Source organism: Plectropomus leopardus, chromosome 10 (assembly GCF_008729295.1).
Source record: "Plectropomus leopardus isolate mb chromosome 10, YSFRI_Pleo_2.0, whole genome shotgun sequence".
In the NCBI taxonomy this organism is placed as follows: Eukaryota; Metazoa; Chordata; class Actinopteri; order Perciformes; family Serranidae; genus Plectropomus; species Plectropomus leopardus.
This window is the reverse complement of record NC_056472.1, coordinates 26,881,177-26,903,401: the sequence shown is the minus strand read 5'-3', so window position 1 is coordinate 26,903,401 and position 22,225 is coordinate 26,881,177. Positions and strand designations below refer to the sequence as shown.

Here is a 22,225-nt window from a genome sequence, read left to right as displayed (position 1 = left end):
GATTCTGCTCGTCTTTTCCGGTTTCTCTTGAATCCTGATTCTGATCTTTTTTCAACAACCTCCAGCTTTTAATTTTGCGGTAGATTCAGACTGTCACAAAGAGTCATTTTTCATAACCGACGAGGTACTTTGGGGTTCTTGTTTTGGTAAAAAGGTCAAAGAAAGAAAAATATAAATATTCTCTATTTTCATGCACAAGTTGAATGTTTTTTTCTTCTTTGAGTTGGATGTTTTGAATCTGGAGCATCAAAATAACAAATGAGGATGACAAAAAAAGCTGCACACTGATTTTTTTTCTCCAGGACCGCTTATTGCTTTCTAAAAATCTCAGGACAGTTTTGTCATTTTTTTCCCCAGGATTTTTGCATGACTGTTTCACAAAAAAATCCAGGTTTTCCAGGATATGTGGGAACTTTCAGCATCTGTTCTTCATCTTCAAGTCTGTGGTTCATTTAAAGCAACGAGGAGCTTCTGTCCTCTCAAGTCTCTGACTCTTCTGTCAGGTCAACAAACTGAAGGTCAAAGGTCACCGGTTGGACTCCCCCACCGCTGACGTCATCATCAGTACGGTGCGAAGAGAATTGATCCTTGGCTCGCTCTGATTGGTCCAGGAGCCGGACGCAGGAAGGAGGCGGTGAAGAGGGACGTGGAAGTGGGAGGGCGAGGGTGAAGAGAGATGGCAGGGGTGAGGGGGTGAGGAGGTGGGAGTGAGGAGGAGAGGAGAGGAGGAGAGAGAGGCAGGAGGGAGCGAGATTGTGGAGGTGAGGGAGGAGGGCGGAGGTGCAAAAGGAGTGGAGAGAAAGGAGGGAGAGAGGGAGGGCTTCACTAACTCCTTCTGAGGAGAGAGGAGAGGAGAGGAGATAAGGAGGTGATAAAACAGGAGGTAAAGAAGGGAGAGAGGAGATAAAAAGGAAACATGAAGAGAAGAGGAGATTATGGGGTTGGAAAGAAACAAAAGGAGATGAAACACAACGGGAGGAGAGGAGGAAAAGTGGAGAGAAATGAAAACAAAGGAGAAGAAACAGTGACAGGACACAATGAGAGGTGAGGAGACAAGGAGAGGAAAAAAGGAAATGAAATGAGGAAAGGAAAAAAACAGGAGAGGAGAGGAAGCAAGGAAGGGACAGATAAATAAGAGAGGCCAGAATAAATACAAAAAGCAAATAAATGTCTTAATATGAAAGCAGAACCAAATCATAATTTAGTCTGAAATTGTTTTTAGAGATCCCTATCATTGGTTTGTAATAATCTTTTATACACAAAAAACAAAATAAAATCTTCATTTAATTTGAAGAGCGAGAGAGAAACAGAGAGTGGGACTTACAGAGAGCGAGCTGCGCTGCTGTTTGTTATACGGGCTGTATTTGGGTTTGCTGGGTTTTCCTGCCACTCTGTCCTTGTGCCTCCTGCTGGAGATGTGCTGCAACAAAAACAACAACAAACACTGACAACAGAGCCGAGAGGACAGAGAGGCCTGTGACATGTCCGACTGTTTTTTTTGGAAATTCACCAAAGGGCAGAAGAGACAAGGCAACACTTCCTGTCAAGACTGAAAATGTCTGACAAAGCATTCATCTCCCTCTCAGCTGAGTCGGTTAAAAGTTATGTTAGAATAATGTTGGTATATTTTTCATACCCATGCTGTGTTCGTACCTGTTTGAGCTGGATCTCAGAGTTGACGTGGACGTCGCAGATCTGGCAGTGGAAGGTTTTGTTCTGCAGGCCGGAGCCCTTCAGTGCCGAGCTGCTGCCGTTCTTCAGCTTGGCTCCGGCTCGAGGGTAGGCCTTGATCGGCCCGGCGCCGCTCCGCGCCTCCAGCATCGTCTTGTGCTTTGAACCTGCACACAGAAAAATAACTTTTGGTAAACAAGAAGCATTAAAAATCCTGTATGCTTTCAATTACTGCTGCTCATTTTCCAAATCATTTGTCAGTTTTAAAAAAGAAAACACACAAAATGAAGATTTGTGTATTAATTACTCGCCATGTTTTACCTTGAATTTGTGAGGAAAAGAAATTTTAAAAACATTCTTCATGAATTGAAGTAAAATGGGATTGCTTTTAACAGCAGAGCATCCTTTCACAAACTCTCACACAACTTGTGCAGAATAATCCAAGTCTCATTTATCCAGTCGTATCCTCAATTATTCCCAAACACACATTTGCACCTCTGCCAACGAGAACGTGCATGAGACTGTTTTCATCAACGCGTTTTAAATCATAATGTTTTAGCGAAATTTGTTGTGTAAGTAGTAAGCGTACAACTGGATAAAGGAGACTTGGATTATTCTGCACGAGTTATGTGACACTTTGTTAACAGATGATTGGACCTAGCTTTGTTGTTGTTAAACATAGTCCGCATTGATTTAATGAAAAAACATTTTTGGATTCTTCATTCACTGTGGATGCATGTAAGAAAAACACTTTTTTTGTTATGATATAGAGATGGTTATTCTAAAAGTGAAGTATTCCTTTAAGGATGATGTGTGGTAAATCATCAGTTTGTGGTAACACAAGTGAAAAAAACTGAGGGAGGGCTGTCCACATACTTTTGACCAAATACAACCTTGATCCCAGAAAAGTTGGGATGCTGTGTAAAACGTAAATAACACAATGCAATGATTTGCAAATGATTTTTTACTGTTTTTTTATTGAATACAAGACAACATATTTTAATCTTTAAACTGATAAACTTTATGTGTATTTTTGTAAATATACACTCATTCTGAATTTGATGCTTGCAAAAAGCAAGATTTTTAGTTATAGGGCTTATAAACAAGAAACTAAAATTCTTAATATTTCCCATATCAATTATAAAAATATATAAAAATATACAAATATTTTGTATGTCGTACTTTGAGATTACTGCTGGTTTCTAAGAGAACTTTTTAATCCCGCAAAAACTATTTATTTTGGCCTCGCGACAGATCATCCTTTTAAGTTGATATGACGACCTTAATAGCAAACAGTTGCCTCTTTAAACATCCAGGAGTTATAAAGAAACATTATCATCCATTTGGGGTCCTGCTCTGTTCAACTGGTCAATTTAAGTCGATTTTTCTCTCTTTCCTTTTTGCTCTGTTTTTGGCCTCCACCAACTTCTACAGGAAATATCTGACTCTTTAGTTGCTTAATGCTTGACAATGTTCACCAGCTGGTTTGGTGCGGAGCAGATAGGCTAGATTGAGTTTTTATTGCTGTAAATTCAAGAGCAGTTTGAGCATTTGGCTAAGATGGAAAGTTGGTGTCTCCATAAAATGAAAAGAGGCTTGGTGAATAATCATAATGTGCAGCATGTGACTGAAACATCAGTCAAGCTTCCATTGAAGAGATGATAAATGGCGACACATGAAAAAAACCATCTCTTCATCCATCACCTCGCTCTTCCTCACCTGCGTTATGAGCCTCCAGCTGAGACAGAGAGTTGACGGCGACTTTACACAGAGAGCAGTACAGCAGCTTCTTCGCCTTCTCCTCCTCCGACTCCGCTGAGAGATGAGCATCCTGGGAGGAGGCCTGGGAAGGGGGAGGAGGAGGAGGAGCAGGGGGCGAAGAGGAGGTGACAGGAGCTGGAGGAGGGGGAGGCGGGGAGGCTTTGGATGAAGGGGGAGAGGAGGAAGAAGAGGAAGAAGAGGAGAAGAGGCCCGGGGCAGGGAGGGCGGAGGGAGGACTGGAGGGAGGAGGCTCGCTGCCTGGTCTGCTGGAGGAGGGGGAGGCGGAGGAGCGAGGGGAGGAGGAGGAGGGGAGGAGGAAAGGTTTTGAGAGGAAAGGAGGAGTCGGTGATGCTAGCTAAGAGATCTGAAGGGAGGACAAAGAAGAGGAAGGAGAGAAAAAACAGAAAAACAGCCTGTGATATAAAAATTAAACCACCACCAATGATAATAATAATTAAAAAATAATAACTAAATTATATATATATATATAATAATAATACCAGAAATAACTCTGTTAATTATCATGATGATGATGATAATGATCATTTTTACAGATATGGTATGTATGCGGGTATTACATTTACATGTCATAATAATAATAATAATATAATAATAATAATAAATATCTATAGAGTGCTTTTCAAGGAACTCAAGCACACTTTCCAAAAGTTAAAAAAAATCATAAAACAGAATACACTAAAATACACAATAAAATGCACTCAACATTAAAATTCATGTAATAGTAATTACACATTATCATATCAGTGTTGTTAGTAGATAAAATCCACCTGTGTGCTGATTGGTGCTGCTGTTAGCTGAGAGAGGAGGGGCGGGGCAAACAGGACTCGGGCTGCTCCCATTGGTCTCTCCAGTGATTGACAGCTTGGCCTTGGTCTTGTTCTCCTGAGACTTGAGCTTCTTGGCGTGACGACTGCCTCTGTAGTGAGCTTCTGCCTGAGACTGAAGCAACAGATGTTTTTGTTTATGTCATTAACTGAACTTCTGATGTCACTTCCTGTCTAGCCACTCTTACGCTAGCTTTTGAGAGCTTTTTGAGAGTCAATATCTTTCATTAGGTGGGTTTCAATTACAGAGCTGCGCAAAACTTAAGCAATATGTTCGAAATGTTGAGAAAAACACAATTGTGAGATGACTTAGTGTTCAAAACATTAACAGTTTTAGTTTTATTGCAGCCACCGCACTAGCCGTCATTATTTCCATCGAATGCGTAGGCGTGTTATGCGAGCGATCATGGAAAGGCAAGCCCCTTTATACACAAAAGTGCTGCTGGTGGTTGCAAAAATAACTTTTCAAAGTGACATTGTAACTGTAACTATATGATCAGGATGAAATGTATTTTGCTTTATTGATTTATTGAAAAATTATATGTGAAAAGGTAATAATGGGAAACATTTTATACATGCAGTCGGCTTGAGGTCTTCCTGAGGAGAGTTTGCGTGTTAGAAACCAGAGCTTGTGAGGTTGCTGTACTGATATTATTGAGTTTTACAACAGAGGTCTTCATCTCCTTCTTCATTATTCATGAACACACAAAAGCAGAGGTTATAGTGAGACGGTGTCTCAGGCCAAACTGGCCACACAGAGATATTTAACATTAGTAGCATCAGTTACTTCTATAGTGTACATATTGTCAGATATTTCTCATCAGTCCTGTTTAACACTTAGTGGTGCTGGACTCGCGCATGCAGCTCGGCTGGAAAAGCTTTTCACTTCGGCAATACAATACACAATTTATTTTCCGTTACATTAGCGATCATCAAATTTATTTTTCACTTGCCTGATTGGACAACAGCATGAGGGATTCCACTTCCCTGAACAAAGAGTTAAATGTCTCCGGGCAAAGCTGATTTCAAGCCCTGTCGCTGCTTATTTTTCACAGATTTTCTTTTTTCCCCTAAAAAATTAACCAGTTAGTGAGCTGTAAATGTGCATCAGGCTGTTGAAAGTAAAATTAAAGACATCCATAGTTGGGATTTACTGTATATAGACTCTGAATTGTGTATAAACCGTTGACGTGAACAGATCATCTCTACACTGTAAAAAACAAACAAACGTAGGTGTCACCACGGAGTGAGCCGAGCGATGAGTGACAGTAAAACAAACCTCCAGGTTAACAGTGTCCTCATGTGACTGTCTGCGCGCTCCATGACTCAGCTTTTATTCAGTTTATTAGACTGATTTAATGCCGCCCTTTTGCTCCTCTCCTTGTCTCATCTCCTCTCCTCAACAGTGATTCCTGTTTTTCATGTTCACTCATGAATAATTTTAACAGCTCATAAATTAGTCATGTTTGACTGGCATGTCACTAACGATGCAGCTCGTTACCTCTCAGCGCTCATTATGTGAATGAGCTGAACGTGACTTACGCAGTATAATATAAAGAGGTCGGGGTTACACCTGAATATACACCTGCTGTTCTGAGGAGGAGCGCCTGACGGAAAAACAAAGACGCCTCACAAGAATCAACCTGAGCTGCATAAAACGTCACAGGAGAATATTTTCCTTAGTCACGTACTCAGGAAATCTCCTTAAAGGTACGTATATTCCAACATCATCCTTCATCAGTTTTATCTCTGTGCATCTAAGCTTAGCTTAAGACAGGCACACGCTACACAAGAATCAGGCCAATCTGGTAACAACTGTCAGCTAGTCAGAATTTTTTTCGCTGTATAGCTGTAAATAATTATATATATATATATATATATATATAAATATATATATATATATATATATATATATATGCCCCCTGCTGCCCCTCCCTACAGCCTGGCCCCGGACACATTAAAATGTATTATCCATATTCACATTGTTTCCTTGAGCCCATCCATATTATTTTTAATTTTCTTGCCCATCATCCGCCATGTTTATTTGCTCTAAAGTCATGTTGAATTGCATGAGATTTCAGTTTTTAAAGTTGGGACTCTGGTTGTTTGTAAGTGAAATCAGATAGTTTGTGATGTGCTGTTAGGGGAAAATTGTTGGTCTCCTCACCCTAACAGAACTGTTAAATTTATCATTAAATGTCGTCATGCGAGGGGTCTTTCACATTTTAAACATGGTTACATGGTTACAATTTGAAAAATCTTTTTTAAAACTGTAAATCTGCAAAAACAAAGTGAAAACATGAAAAGCACATTTTTGTTTCACAAAAATCAATAACTTTGGAGTCATTGTAAGTTTTTTTTTAGTTTTTTAGTTTTATAGGGCTAGGCTGGCAGTTTCCCTTCTACTTCTCTACTTCCAGTCTTTGTGCTAAACTAATTAAATGCATCCTGAATCTACTCTATGTCTGGACACACAGATATGAAACCGATATCATCGTCTCATCTGCCTCTGGTGAAAACAAGGAATCTAAGAAATGTCTCACTATTCCTTCAGATGTGCTTCAGACATTTTGATCCCAGCAGGACCAGAGTGCAGATGGATCACATGACAGGAAGTTGATCATACAAGCATTTTCAAACTGACTGGAGGAGTGTGAAGGATCAGATCTAGTTAGATAAAGTTAACTTTTTGAAATGTGAGAAAATCAACTGGATATCTTTCAAAAACATCGGAGGCACGAAATGAGCAATTTGACAAGAAATTACCCATAAATAAGCTAGAAATTAGTAAAAAGTTACAAAAAATACCTGAAAATTAGCAAAGAAAGTTAGTTAAAAAAAACAACAAAAAAAATCAATAAGTAAATGACCTGAAAAAGATGCTAAAAATTAAAAAATATTACATATTTTGTAACATTTTGAATATATAATTCTAATAATAATAAATAATAAAGTTTCTGGAAATTTTTACCTTTTTTTAAAAATTTTTTTTTGTAATATTCTTCTCTCCTTTTTTTACATTTATTTTCAGGTTGTTTTCTTGTCAACTTTTACCAATTTCTTGCAGTTTTCTGATTACTTTCTTCAATGTTTTTGAAGAGAATTAAATGTTTTACTCGGGTCTCAAAGGTTTAAATACTTGTGAAAGGCGTCTGAGTGCTGCACAAGACAAATCCTGATGTCCACCGGGTTTCAAAGGGTTAAACACTCATAGAATCACAAACACTTACATCAGAGTTGAATCTCAGCTGGCAGACGTTACATGAGATGACTTGTTTCTTCTTGGGCACTAAAGTAACGCCAAACGTGTGGTTAATGACGGCCTTCTGCACCGGGTCCATCTGCAGGAGTCACACACAGAGGTCAGAGGTCACCAGCCGGCTCGGGATTGGCTGAACAGTGATGACAGGGTGATGCTGACAGAGTGACAGGTCTCTTAATCGCAGTCAGTCTGTACTGCCTGCAGCTATGACACCCTGTCAGTGTTACTGTTCCTCACACACACACACACACACACACACACACACACACACACACACACACACACACACACACACACATACCGTGTTGAAGTTTGGGAAAAGTCCGACTGGCGATGTCGTCTCGACAGGAAACGACAGGAATGGTTTCATCATCACCGAGGGACCAGTGGCACCTATCAGTCCCGGCAACGCCCCGCCCACTGCACCACACCCACTTCCTGCAAACAGAGACAAAGAGTTTGAATAATTGATTTCCAATCAGCTGATGACACCATTATTGATTTGAGTGCTCTTTAGTTCCTGCGGCACCGAGGGAGGTGACTGCGCTCTTTAAATATCAAACAAAAGAAGGTTAAGTCACATCAAAAGAACTAAAAAACGTCTGATAAATTACCTGACATTTTGTTAAAAATACCTGGTTTGTTCACAGAAAAAAACATCTACTGAATGTGTGACGTCTCATTAAAAAATACCTTTTTTTGCACCGAAAAAACATCTGCTAAATGACCCAACGTCTTGTTGAAAATACCTGGTTTTGTCACCAGAAAAACGTTGCTAAGTGTCCCGACATCTTGTTAAAAATACCCGTTTTGTTGATAGAATTGCAGCTGTTATACGTTGTTGTCTCATGTAGAATACCTGAGTCTGCTTTGCTGCTTTGCTTTGAATGCAGGACTTTTACTTGTAACAGTATTTTTACAGTGTGGTATTAGTACTTTTGCTTCAGTAAAGGATTTCAGTGCTTCCTCCACCTCTGTTAATGACACACCTGGAAAAGACGTGTTTATTTCTTTAGGTGTTCTTGCAGAAAGAGAGAGAGCTTTCTGTGAATACTAAAATCGTATTTTGAGGTCTCACAGATGTTTACTTTATGGCCGAATTGATAAGATTTTGCTCAGGGCGAAACCAGTATTTGAATAAACATTTCTTCTGACTGCAAAACCCTGTTCTCATCCTCTTCTTTGATGGAACATATGTTTTGTCAGATCGCTCTGTGGAAATTGCATTTAAAAGTTGGTTTCACGCAGTAAAACATTTGATCATCTCAGAAAAATCTAGACATCTGTTCAATTCTGAAATTACCTCTGAGGACACAAACTGGATAACACGTAAAAATACTGTTTTGACTATTCCTCACAGACAGGACGACAAACACTGAGGTTTTGATGGTAAAAAATCTGTAAGTTAATACGTTTTCAGATCAACCGGTAACCTTTGGTGTTAATGTAAGCAGGTCAGTAAATGTATCTTGAGCTGCTCTGTTAGCGGAGTGATACTGACACGTCTTGGCTAAATGTCAAAAGAGCTAACGAGGGAAATCCATCGCACTCTGATATTTATGTCCAGTCAACCTGGAGCAGCTGACTTGCTTAACAGTTAATATGTGACGAACATATGGAGCTACAGTAGCTTAAGGCAGAGAGGGTAATAATATAAAGATAAAGACAGAGAGAAACCGAACGAGTGGCTCACATAATGAGTCCATGTGCCCTGTTGCCACAGGGCCAGTAAGAGCTCTTTGCATCTCAACTCTCCTTCATATCCATTTAAAGCAGCAATGAGCAAAAAAGTACATTTACTCCCAAGTGACAGAGAGTAGGGTCATACACATAACACATACACGACTATTACAAAACTAAACAGCTGAGAAGGGAAAAAAGTCTGAATCCAAATTGAATGCGAGGAGGTGTTAGATATACTGTACACTGTAAACACAAATACAAAGAGTAGATGTGATGAGGCGTAAGTGTATTTCTTCTGTGTACGTTAACAGTCACAGCTTGTAGAGGCCCTGCAGTGAATCCTTTCATAACGACAGTGTGGGCGGAAACACTGAGAGCAACTGAATCAGCTCTGACAGAGGAGGAGGAGGAGGAGAGGAGGAGGAGAAGTTTTGGTCTTATTGATTTTATCCATCTGTTCAACTTCACTTTAAACACTCGACAAACCTGTCAAACTAAATGAATTGCTTTTTTTTTTCAACCCATAAAGTCCTTTAACCCATTCTCAATGCACTAACGCATTATTATTTATTCCAGCCCATTGCACTATAACTCATTCAAGCCCAATTTAACTGTGAACTCTAAATGACTTATAACCCATCTTAAACTCAGTCTAAATGCCTTAAATTTAATCCTAACCCACTCTGAATGCCTTATACCCCATCTTGACCAAATATAAATGCATTATGTCATTATAACTTATTACCCATCCTAACCCAGTAAGTCACTTATAACCCATTTTATTCCACTTTGAATGACCCAACATAACCCATTCAAAATAGCATAAAATGCCCCCTTAACCCACTCCCAATACCTTGTAGTCCACTCTCACCCACTCTAAATGCCTTATAAAGCATCTTTATCCAATGTAAATGACTTATAACCCATCCTGACTCACTCTAAATGCTCTATAACCCAATGTCACCCATTTTAAATGCCTTTTATTCATCCTAACAGGCCATCTTAACCCAAGACAAATACCTTATAATGCAACTTTAGCCAATGCAATTGACTTAAAACCTATATTAACCCAATCTTAATACCTTAACCATCTTGATCCAATGTAAATTAAACTTAGGATCTGTTCTAACCCTGTTACAATACCATCTAGCCCATCCTTACACATTCTTAATATCTTAAAATCCATCCTAACCCCTCTGAATGCCTTATAACCCATCTTAACCCAATGTAGATGCCTTGTAACCCATCCTAGCCCAATAAATGATTTATATTCCATTCTAATCTAAAAAAAATATATAATATAAAAATGACTTAAAACCCAACCTAACACAACTCTGAATGCCTTATAACCCACATTAACCCAATATAAATGCATTATATTGGGTTAAGATGGGTTATATGGCATTTAACCTAGGTTAACCCAATATAAATACATGACAACCCATGTTAACCCAATATAAATGCATTATAACCCATCTTAACCCAATATAAATGCATGACAACCCATGTTAACCCAATATAAATGCATTATAACCCATCCTTGCCCAATAAATGACTTAAAGTCCATCCTAACCTAATTAATGAGTTAAAAAAAACAACCTAAAACCCAACCTAACACAACTCTGACTGCCTTAAAATCCACTCCAACCAACTGTGAATTCCTTATTGCCTAACCCAATATAAATGCCTAATAACCCATCCTAACCCATGTCAAGTGCTGCATAACCCACTCTTAATGTAACCAAGTGGCAACCTCTGGGGCTGAAAAAGGAAGCCTGAAAAGTGCCAGAAAGTGCAGCCCTGCAAATGGCCACTTGAGGCTGGCTCAGAAAGCAAGTCAAGTTCCTTAGACCATGTTCAAATTCCCAATGTACAACAGAAATAACTGTTTACAGCCTGGTACAAAAAATGGCTTTGGGCTCTGTAGCTAATTTCCCCATTCATGGCAACTGTTCAGGTGGTAAATTTTTATATAACTCACCTGTTCACATTTCATTAAAGCCCAAAGTTACACATGTTTAAGGGCGCTTGAGCGACAGGCTCTTTGCAAGGCATCGCTCCAGTCTATGAGACAGATCCACTCCTCGCTCATGCACAGCTCCACCCTCCTGTCCAAATATGGTCAGCTCTGGCTCCAAAAACCAAGATGGTGATGGCCAAAATGCTAAACTCAAGACTTCAGAACGGGAGTTCACAAGCCAGTGGGTGACGTCATGGTAGCTGCATTCATTAATTTATACAGTCTTTGTTCATAACCCATCCTAACCCACTCTAAATGCCTTATAACAAATTCTAACCCACTCCGAATGCACTGTAATCCATTATAACGTGTTAAATCCAGTCCTAACCCTTGCAGATGAGGACTGACAGTTTAAAATGTTGATCTGAATAAAGTGGATTGACAGGTTTTCGTTTTAGAGTTTAAATGAGGCCAGGCCAGGTCATCTGTTTGTGTTATTTCCAACTGACATTAAGATAGCTGTGGATTTGCATTGCACCATGCTACTGCTGCCCGACTTTATCCACAGATAGCAGAGCCGTGAGTCACTGTGTGTATTTATCACTGCAGCTCACTATTGAGTTCAGGACAGCATGACACAACACAGTGCTGTAATCAAACACATGTAGCCAGGCACACAACAGCTCAGATCACTGTCTGGATCAGCTGTTATGAGCTGGGAGATTATTCATGATTGTAAATACAGATTAGTGTCTATTTAAAGACGGTTTAATGTGTCAGCTTGGTGGTCCTGCCAAAACAAAAGCTTCACCTTCAGTAATACGGTCATAATGAAGATGTAATGCTACTAAACTAAATTTGAACTCCTGCAGATTTTCACTGCTAAAAGAAGGTATTTGCGACCACTGCAAAGCAAAAAGGATTCAACCACCTTCTCTGTGCCAGTTTTTATTAGCAGTATTTAGTATTTGTTTCCAAAGTAAGTTTGATCTGGTTTGTATGTTGGTACAAAACAGTACTGAACATAACCTGACATAACATTTCTTTACTCTTAGGAACTTTTGCATATGTCCTCCATGTTGAGCGTTTAATGCAAGGAAACAAAGAAACTCCTGTGTCCTCCTGAAAGACTATTGAAACTACCTCAAGAACCATTTCACCTTAAAAAAAGCAACACAATCTCCCAAAAACACTCATACAAAATGAGATCAGACTAAACCTCAAAGATTACTGACCCCATTGCAAGAACGCCTAAAACATCCAGGAGAAACACTACGGCCAAGCTTGCATAACGTCACCCACCAGCGGGAGCATTTATTGGTCCGGTGCGGCACAGTGCATTCTGGTAGTTGTAGGTTCTCTACCTCTTGAGCAAAAGCAAATGCTCTTTTTTCTACTGCATATATAACCTTGCTGTACTTCCAGCAGTAAAATACTTCTCTAAGGGGCCCTTGAATCTGCTCAAGGATGATTTTAACTTCCTCAAACACCATGACATTTCCGTTATGGACCCCTAAAATCTGCTTAAGAACAACTTAAAACACCTCGAGGACCACCAGAACATTCTGAAGGACTCTTTGACCCTTTTCCAGGACTCTTTTAGCCTTTACAAATCCTGTCTTGCAACTATGTGACCTTTATTTTCCAGTGTCAGTGTTACAGTGTCCATCAACACCACACTCATATATCCAGTGACTTTTAGTCTGCATGCTTGTATTTTTACTGCACTTAATTCTGTCATTTTTACAATGTGGACGTACGACATATTAGAAACGGAGTCATATTAAGTGTGTAGTCGTACATGATTTCCTGTATGATCAGTATCAATGGAAGATATGTTTCGGTATGTGCGGGTGTGATAAATGGTGTGGTGACAGGGTCGTCTTAATTCTGTCCTCTGAGATCTGGTTACCACACACACGCGCGCACACGCGTGCGCGTGCACGCACACACACACACACACACACACACACACACACACACACACACGCCCATAAACACGCAGTCACCCTTCTGTCTTACAGTAAGTTGCTGATTTAAGAAGCTACTATAAATACTGCTGCACATCTGCTGCTGCATTCGCATGGAGACGATCTGTAAACCAGCATTGAAAATTGGCCAACGACTAAGTAACGAGCCAGACAGTTTTATTTCAGGCAGCTGGTGATTGGTCAGAAGATCTGTGAAACGTGGCACCACATGTAAACAAACCAGCACTCTTGGTTTGGAGCTTCTTCACAAGTTTCTTTACACGTTTCTTTTTTATCTGCAGCCTGCAAATCTGAAGAATGAGTAAGAAAGTAACAAAAGTGCTGATGGATTTTAAACTGGAGCATATATTGGGTCTGGAACTGACAAGTTTATACTTGTATGGTAAAACTGAGACTGGAACTGGCTAATAATTTACCCTTTTTAGTAGTGTTTATTAGCATTTTTTAACTTTTTAAATCAGGCACTTGACTGCCCTTTAAATTTATGTAATTTATGATATATTGCACTTGTCTCTTTAACTGCTGCTCCGTGTTTTTTAACTGTCTCTGTTTTTATTTATTCTATTCATTTTGCACACTGGTCCGGAACAAAAATGCTATTTCTCTCCACTGTATGCTTTCTCACAGATATGGATGGAATGACAATTAATGAATTTGAACTTGAACTTGATCCAGTTCTAGCTAATAAACAAGGTATTTGTGTTGGCATTTTGGTGCAAAACGATCACAAGGAACTCAAGTAGGAGAAAAGAAAAAAACAAGTCCTGCAAAAGTCCGTCTTTACATTTTCTCTGTATTATGATGTAAAGTCTCTATGAACATATTACACCCAGGCATACACATTATTCCATTCAATAAAGAGTAACTAAAGGGAGGAACAAGCTCTCAGAGCTGAAGAGATCAGCAGCTTGGCTGCAAGCAAGGCAATAAATTCTCAGTTTATTACTCAATTTAAGTCTCCACCTATTCACAAACTAATCCTCTTTTGTGGAGCAGTGTTAATATGCCCGCCGCAGCCCATTCTCAACTCCAGGTTGTCCAATACCGACACTTTGTCCAACTCCTCTGTGAGTGAAATCCACGTCAATGGCACAGTTTAGCGCTTTTATGAGACGCACCACGCTTTTCAACTAACTACACTCATAAAAACTCAAATCAAAAGATGCAGCAGTCTATAATGACTACACTAAAGAAACTTTGCAACAAGATTTTAGAAGACAACTAACGCCACCAGAGTTTGGAGTCATTTTTCATTAGTTCGGACGGAGACGTTTTGTAAAACAAAGTCCATGTGGACTTTATTTTTTTTTTAATTGGAGGGGTAAATATCAGTTTTTAACAATAGCTGTATACATGAATACTGGGCCTCAAACACCATTAGAACTTACTGAAGAACTGCTTTAATCTGCTCATGGATTACTTAAACTGTTTAAGTAATCAGTTTCAGCTTTAAGAGACTGAAAGAGATCCCTGCTGCTTTTAAATTTTACTTTAATGAGGAAACAATCGTCTTTAGAAGCTGTAAATTGTCCTGTTGTTGGTGTCAGCTGTGGTCGACAAAGCGTTTTGTTTATATGTGTCATCTGACCCGACTGAGCTGTCGGCAAAACTCAGCCGTCATCACTCTGTCGTCTGAACACTGTCACATCTCTGTCTTTAATCTAGTTTAACATAATGTAATCACACAGTTTAACCCTTAAATGACCTCAAACAGTTGTTATAACTACTCATTTCAGACACCGTCTGAGCTAAAAGTTTAGTTCCTAAAAGCTTCCTGGATGAATCCATTGCTCTCTTCTGGCTCTGTGTCAAAAACAGTATTTAATGAAATTCGTGTCTTAGCTTTAAATTAGCTACTTCCATTAAAAAAAAAGAGTTGGCTAAACTACATCAGACATTGAGGGGCGTGATAAAGCCTTCATATTTGATGACCTTGAAATGAGAACGGGTGGGTGAACTGAGAAGGTTAACAGCTCTGCAAACACGTACGTTTCCTGGCTGCTAAAGACCTCTGCTCAAGCTAAAGATGGGCAAAAACTATCCACTAGTTATAACTGTTCCATTGACGTTCATCATTTTTGCTGCAGCGTTCCATCATTTTAAAGTAAAACTCTACAAGTTCGGAGTTTATTTCCTGGTGCAGTGTCAGCTGACATCGGCAGCTGCTGAGATTTACAGTCTATAAATTGATTGTAAATCCTTTCTGATTCGTAGTGTCCAGTTTCCTGCGGTCAGTCCACTTTGAGCTGCTGCCGCAGGATTTACGATTGTGGCTGTGGTCAGGGTTATCTCTGGCATTTACACCTCATACAGACTCACATTTACACACACACACTTTCTCATACGATGAAGACGTAGGGAAGGAAAATCTCCCACAGTGCTCTCTGCTGAACCGCCGGCTGCACACTGAAGCTTTTGTAAGTGATCCGACCTGCAGAGCTCTGTGTCATCTGTTACCAACCACCCCTTTCATTTAGCCAATGGCTGCGGGTACCAAGAAGTGCGGCTGATATTTAATCACTCGCACCCCGCTGTCCCTCATTTATAAGTCCAAATGGGACAAACGTTTCAGTTAATGGCACACAGAACACCTCCGGTGTTTCCAGCAGGTTGAAAAAGTATATGCAGCAATGGGGAGTGTGGACAGAAGTGCGCTGATGAGCCAAAGTGCATCACAGCAGCTTGAAAAGATCCTCTACAGATAATGTTTAAGACATTTAAAATACTCTGGAATCATAATTTGTTTTGATGATGGTTTTTCCACAAGAAAACTTAAATTAAATAACCTACTTCCATCACCACAGTCAATATCAGCATTATCTTTTTTTTTTTTATTAATAAACATCTGAAAATGACTCTAAAGACTGATAGCACTTCACTGATTCATTTGTGTTAAATTTCAGCTTGATTTCATTTTTTATCATCGTGATATTGCTTAGTCTTGTTTTTATCCTCCTTTCAGGAGTGATAGTAGTAATTTAATAGGGAAGCCATGTTTGGTTCTCCTGCACAATGTTTAAACATTTATTTATTTATTTTTTTTTGCCTTTTCTATACATGTGTATGTGCAAATAAATAACACACACAAATAAAAATTTAAATTCTACCCTCTGTGACAAACCTTGAATCTTCAACCTCAAATTCATGAATGAACAATATCACTGTTCACCATTCAAGAACTCTGCAGAACCTCCTCAAGGATCCCTGCAATGTTTTCTGTTTTCAGCAAAAATGACTACATTTTGCAGTAGTTTTCTTGTAGTTATACAACATTCATATTTGCAACTGTGATTCAAGTAGTTAAGATGCTTTTTTGTGTAGTTAACAGTTTCGGACCATAAAAGGAAAGGAATGATTTTGATTTTTATTTTATCAATGTGTCTTTACTGTAATTTGACCCCCTTTGACCACTGTTAGTCATATTTATCATTGCTATTTATAAACAAATGTTTAGAGAAACCATTTTTTGCAATAAACTCAAATAAATGGCTTTTTTTAAATTACATGTGATTTTTATTGTATTATATGTTGTTATAATTTCGAGTCACGTCAGTTGTCAATATTATTATTATTTTTTAAAAAGTAGTGTGAACTATAAGTAGCTTTAGTTAATCTAACTAGATTTAGTTCAGCTTGAAAAGCTATGACTTCAAAGTACAGTATCTTCCCCTTCAATGGGCAGATGGCCCTTTTCCTTGAAAAAAAACCCCAAAAAACAAAAAATATAACAGCTTAATACGTTCTGTATGTTACACAGCACACTGCTGCAAACAGAGCAACAAAATTACATCTGTCATAATCAGCTGCATGTTGGTTTGAGTTAGGAAAAAATGAGGACAACGGAGACAACATGAACAACTATTTTTGGGCAAAAGCATCTGATCAGGTGCCCACATAAATCTAATGAAACACTGAACTCAGCTAAATTAAGTATAAAGAGGTGGCAAGACTGAGGCACTCACACTCACACACACACACACACACACACACACACACACACACACACACACACAAACACACACACACACAGAGAGTGCCAGGTAAGAGTAATTAAAATAAAACTAGCACATAGCAACCAGCTGGCCAATAACAACTCATGTTTCAACTGCACTACGCACGTCTTGCGTGTGCGTATGTGTTTACGAGAGACTCTGTGAAACAGTTACGCTATAAATATGTTTTCACAGATATCAAAGTGTCAAATCAAGTATATTTCTTCATGACAGGAACATTTTAATATCCTGCAGCAGGCATAATTCAGTTAAACAACATGTCTGTTTTTGTTGTTGTACAGTCTACAGCGTGAACATATACAGAAAATCCACTTTAAATCCATAAAAAGGGAACAGCAGAGAGCCGCACTGACAGAGCCAAACTCTGAGGGAACAAACGGACGAAAAGTCTAAAATACAGGAACAGATCATAACCTGACTTAGATGTGTTGCAGCATACGGTTTTATATAAACGGATCCAACAAGAGGAGAAAATGTTCACAGAAAGATGTGAAACAAAAGTCCAGGCTACAAATATGTCTCTTGAACAAACTGTGCAAATTTATTGTCCTGTTAGCAACCAAGCTAATGACATTTAGCAATCCTGTTATCTCAAATCCTTTAAGTAAAATGTATCAATACCACATACTAAAAATACATTACTAGTCAAAGTCCTGCAATCAAGAAAGTACAAACCGCATCACTGGTTTATTATCACTGATGCATTAAAGTGTAAACAGAATTTCAATGTTGTAGCAGGAAGTTGAGCTACTTAGTATACTGAGGGAATTATTATCGTTTTGTGTGTCGAACTAAAACCTTAAAAACAACTGGTAATTATAGCTAAAATTTGTAGAAATATAAGCAAACAGAAAAAAAAGGATTTACTGAAACAGTGGAAAAATATGCCAGTATGTTGACCTGTTTTTAGTGTCTAAAAATTAACTATGTCTTTAAGTTTTTGACACTACACCTGAACTAAGATGAATGAAACCTTTATCGACTCACAAACAGAAAGACAAAAAAAAGACAGAAAAAAAACTCAAGCAATTCATCGATATTTGAACGGGTCACGCTATTTCTAACCCCTCTCCTAACCAAAATTAAATTTAAAATCGAAACCAACTCCTCACCAATGCGCACCTCAAAAAATATTAGTCTCAAACAAAGTTAATCTCTGGCGACTTTCTCTGCAGTGTCAGCTCACACAGACAACATGTGACGTTACAGTAAGGGTAGTACGCCTCACTGCAGGTCAATTCAGAAAAAACAAAAAAAAAGAAAAAGAGCACAGCAACCACTCAGCCCATTGCATAAATAAATAAATAAATAAATAAATAAATAAATAAATAAATAAATAAATAAATAAATAAATAAATAAATAAATAATATGAAATATTATATGACTCAAATATAAACTAACAAAACTTTACAAGAAGGAGGATTCGTCTTCAGAGAACAAATATAATTTAAGACATGATTTTAATTTTTTTTTTGGAAAAAGTTTGATTAGTAAAGTAACTGTTTTAGTGGAGAAAAAAGTATAATATGTAGTAGAATGTATGTGAAAGGAGAACCTCAAAACTGTACCCGAGCACAGCGCTTGAATGAATGTACTTAAATACATCAGACAGAAAATGATATGTGTAACTTGTACCATATTAACAAGGACTATAAAGGAAGGAGGTAAGTGTTAAAGAAGACACACACACACACACACACACACACACACACACACACACACACACACACACACTTGATAAGAGGTCTAATCAGACATAATGAGTGTAGATGGGCCATGTGTTTGTGGAGGCTTAAATTTAAATTGAGCTACACTTGCGTCGTTGCCACTCTGAGGTCAAAACTCTCGGTGGATTTAATAAATCCATCTCTGGATATTGGATAAACGTTGACTAATTTCAGAGTTTGGTGAATGAAGGTGAACGGTGTTTTGGATAACAGTTATGTGACAGAGTATTTTCTGAGGTATAAACGTCAGAATATCATTATTGCAGTTTTGTTATATCATCATCCAACAGAGCAGAGGGAACAGAAACATCTGGTGCTGTTAATCAGACTGTAAAGTGATGTGAACGGCTGCAGTTAAAGTGAAACCGACAGCAGCGGGCAGACAACAGGCAGCAGGAAGTGATGAAGGCGGAGGAAGAGGAGGAGGAGGATGGCGGTGAAGAGGACGGCATTTATTGAAATTAAAGGTTCCTACCTGAACCAGACGTCTTTTTTTCTTTGTCTTGATCCAGATTTGACTTTTTTCTTTTGTCTTTTGTTTGTCGGTCTGTATTTACTGTGTTCTGCTGCTCTGTCGTCTACTGTACCCTGCTGTGATCTATTCTCGTCGCTCCGTGTTACTCTGATCTCGTCTTTTTACGAACCAAAGAGCAAAAGCCAAACACACCCACCACTCACTGTGTGAGAGCCTGTGTGTGTGTGTGTGTGTGAGTGTGTGTGTGTGTGTGAGAGAGAGAGAGAGAGAGAGAGAGAGAGAGAGAGAGAGAGAGAGAGAGAGAGAGAGAGAGAGTGTATCAGTTGACTGGAGCAAGAGTGGCATGTGTCATCGCTATCTGAACCCCCAAACCCCGAGCGTCAGGTGTGTGTGTGTATGTGTGTGTGTGTGAGTGTGAGTGTGTGTGTGACTTCTTAATCCCCTGCTGCCATTTCCTCCACAGAGAAGAAACTCAATCCCTGGGGATGAGAGAGATAGAGAGAGAAAAAAAAGAGAGACACGCTGAGAAAGAGAGGCGAGAGAGCGGGAGCGTGTGTGTGTGTGTGTGTGTGTGTGTGTGTGTGTGTATGTGTGTATATGAGAGAGTGTGTATGAGAGAGTGAGAGAGAGGTCGGGTTTCCATCCAAAGGTAATTTTAGCCAAATTTTCATAAAATTGGCAAAGGAAAATGTCTTTTTTTTCTCTTTTCCATCGGATGTTATGTGAATATTGGGAGTTGGTGCATCTAGATGGGCAATAGATGCCGCTTCTTCAGACAGGTGCCACTGCAGAAGAGAGAGCGTAACAAGATAATTAAAATAACCAATCAGGCCTAAAATAAAGGAAAAATAAAAAAATGGATGTCTAACAATCAAGAGCACACTGCACAACAGAAGTACAAAGTTTGAAACTGCAGCTGTTTGCTCTTTGAAGAGTTCTGCTAACAGATCTGCGTGAATACATAAACGTGTTAAAAGCCTCCTCGGATGAAAAAGAGAGCTCGCCTATAAAATACCTATGAAATGATGATAACTTGTTGTTGAATCTGTTTCTATTTCACTTGGTTGCTCTTTTTTATAGATACAACTTTTCCGCCTCCTTCAAGCGTAAAAACTGTTTTTTGCGATATCTTGAGGTCCTTTTTTCTTGCATTAACACTCACGCACAAATTCAAAATGTGCATAAAAGAGGTGGATGTAAATGCACAGAGAAAGAGAGAGAAAAGAGATAGCGAGACATAGACAGGGAGGAAAAAAAGAGATGACCCAACATTACTTACAGATTATATTGTACGATTACAGATTAAATTACTCTGCAGAAGTCATTTCTTCGAGTGTGTGTTGCTGCAGTTGTTGGTTCACACCGTCTCCTGTTACACAGAGCACAAGTGTGTGTGCATGTGTATATGTGTGTGTTTAAGAAGAGAGAGAGACACACACAAAACACAAAGCCGGCTGCTTCGCAGTTAATGTAACACACATTAGGATAATTAAAGTGTGATATCACATGTTTCAGTTTCACTCTAACTGACTCCAGCCAACACTGACTGACCCGCAGTAAAGGTGTCAGTATGCTCCAAAAGGAGTGTGTGTCAAACAGCGTGAAGCCCCCTCCTCCCTCCACACACTCATTGTAAGATGATCAAATGTCTCATGTTGTCCAACAAACAGTCCAAAAAGCCAGAGATGCTCTGTTTACGAATATAGACAGCTCAAAACAACAGAAAATATTCACAGCTGTGAAGTTTTGTGTTGCGTGTTTTGAATTATTTTTTCTCTCTTTACTGTTTGCTACTGTGCTGTTTCTCTGTTTTGACCTTCTGAGGAACTACAGATGTAAATGACCTTAAAGCTACCATCTGCTGCAGTGTTTTTAAACAGTACATGGTCTCTTTTAAATGAATTAAATAAATCAACATTTGACAAGCTGGAACCTGAGAATTTTATCATTTGTTCTTTAAAAAATTACTCAAAACGACTGATTGTGAAAATAGTTGTAGATAATTTTGTAAATTGATTTGCTAGATTGCTTGCTTTCTGTTTTTGGCACATCTGCATCTTTGTATTAATATATATTGTGCTCATTCTGGCATGTAACTCTCCCCAAAACTACAAACATTTCTATGTGTAATGGATAACTCTTTGAAACCTGAGCAGTTTGGCTTCAATTCTGTCAAAAACAAAGGAAGAAGTTATGAGCAATGAAAGAGGAAATGACCCAGAAATTAGAAAGACATTAGTTAAAATGACCTGAAAATTATACAAAAGAAGAAAACTAACAAATAAAAATAAAAAAAAGGAAAAATTAAGAAAAAAACAACAACAATAAAATGACCTGGAAAAAGTATTAAAAATTATAAGAATTCTGTAACAATAGTTTTTACAAATGTAACTATGATATGTAGAAAATATTTTTCTAGCTTTTTTTTCTTTTTCCCTGAGCATTTTTCCCTCATTTCAAATAATTTTCTGAAATTTCTAATTTTTTTTTGCAATTTATGCAACATTTCTTACCAAGTTTCTTCTCATTACTCATTTTACCCATGTTTTTGAAAGAAATTGCTCAAGGTTTCAAGGTTTAAATACTTGTAAAAGAAAAGTGATGCCAATCTCCAAAGAGTTAAATCAAAAGTATTCAAAATTACTGACCTTTACAGGTGCTGGCATATATATATATATATATATATATATATATATATATATATATATATATATGTATATGTGTGTGTGTGTGTTTGTGTGTGTGTGTGTGTGTGTGTGTGTATATATATGAATATATATATATATATTATATATGGTTTTTTTTATTTTTTTATCTAGACATAGCAATGCTGGCC

General features: G+C 38.4%; 1 protein-coding gene across 1 annotated transcript in view; it reads right to left on the bottom strand.

Annotated features, from left to right (window-relative positions):
* Positions 1 to 452: 452 nt before the first annotated feature.
* Positions 453 to 22,225, bottom strand: part of znf385b (zinc finger protein 385B) — a 34,934-nt gene continuing 13,161 nt past the window's right edge. The window contains 9 exon segments of the mRNA XM_042495106.1: positions 453 to 693; positions 695 to 835; positions 1,325 to 1,420; positions 1,654 to 1,838; positions 3,391 to 3,757; positions 3,759 to 3,796; positions 4,221 to 4,392; positions 7,508 to 7,618; positions 7,841 to 7,977. Of these exon segments, the coding sequence (XP_042351040.1) occupies positions 562 to 693; positions 695 to 835; positions 1,325 to 1,420; positions 1,654 to 1,838; positions 3,391 to 3,757; positions 3,759 to 3,796; positions 4,221 to 4,392; positions 7,508 to 7,618; positions 7,841 to 7,977 (1,379 nt within the window). The 3' untranslated portion in view covers positions 453 to 561.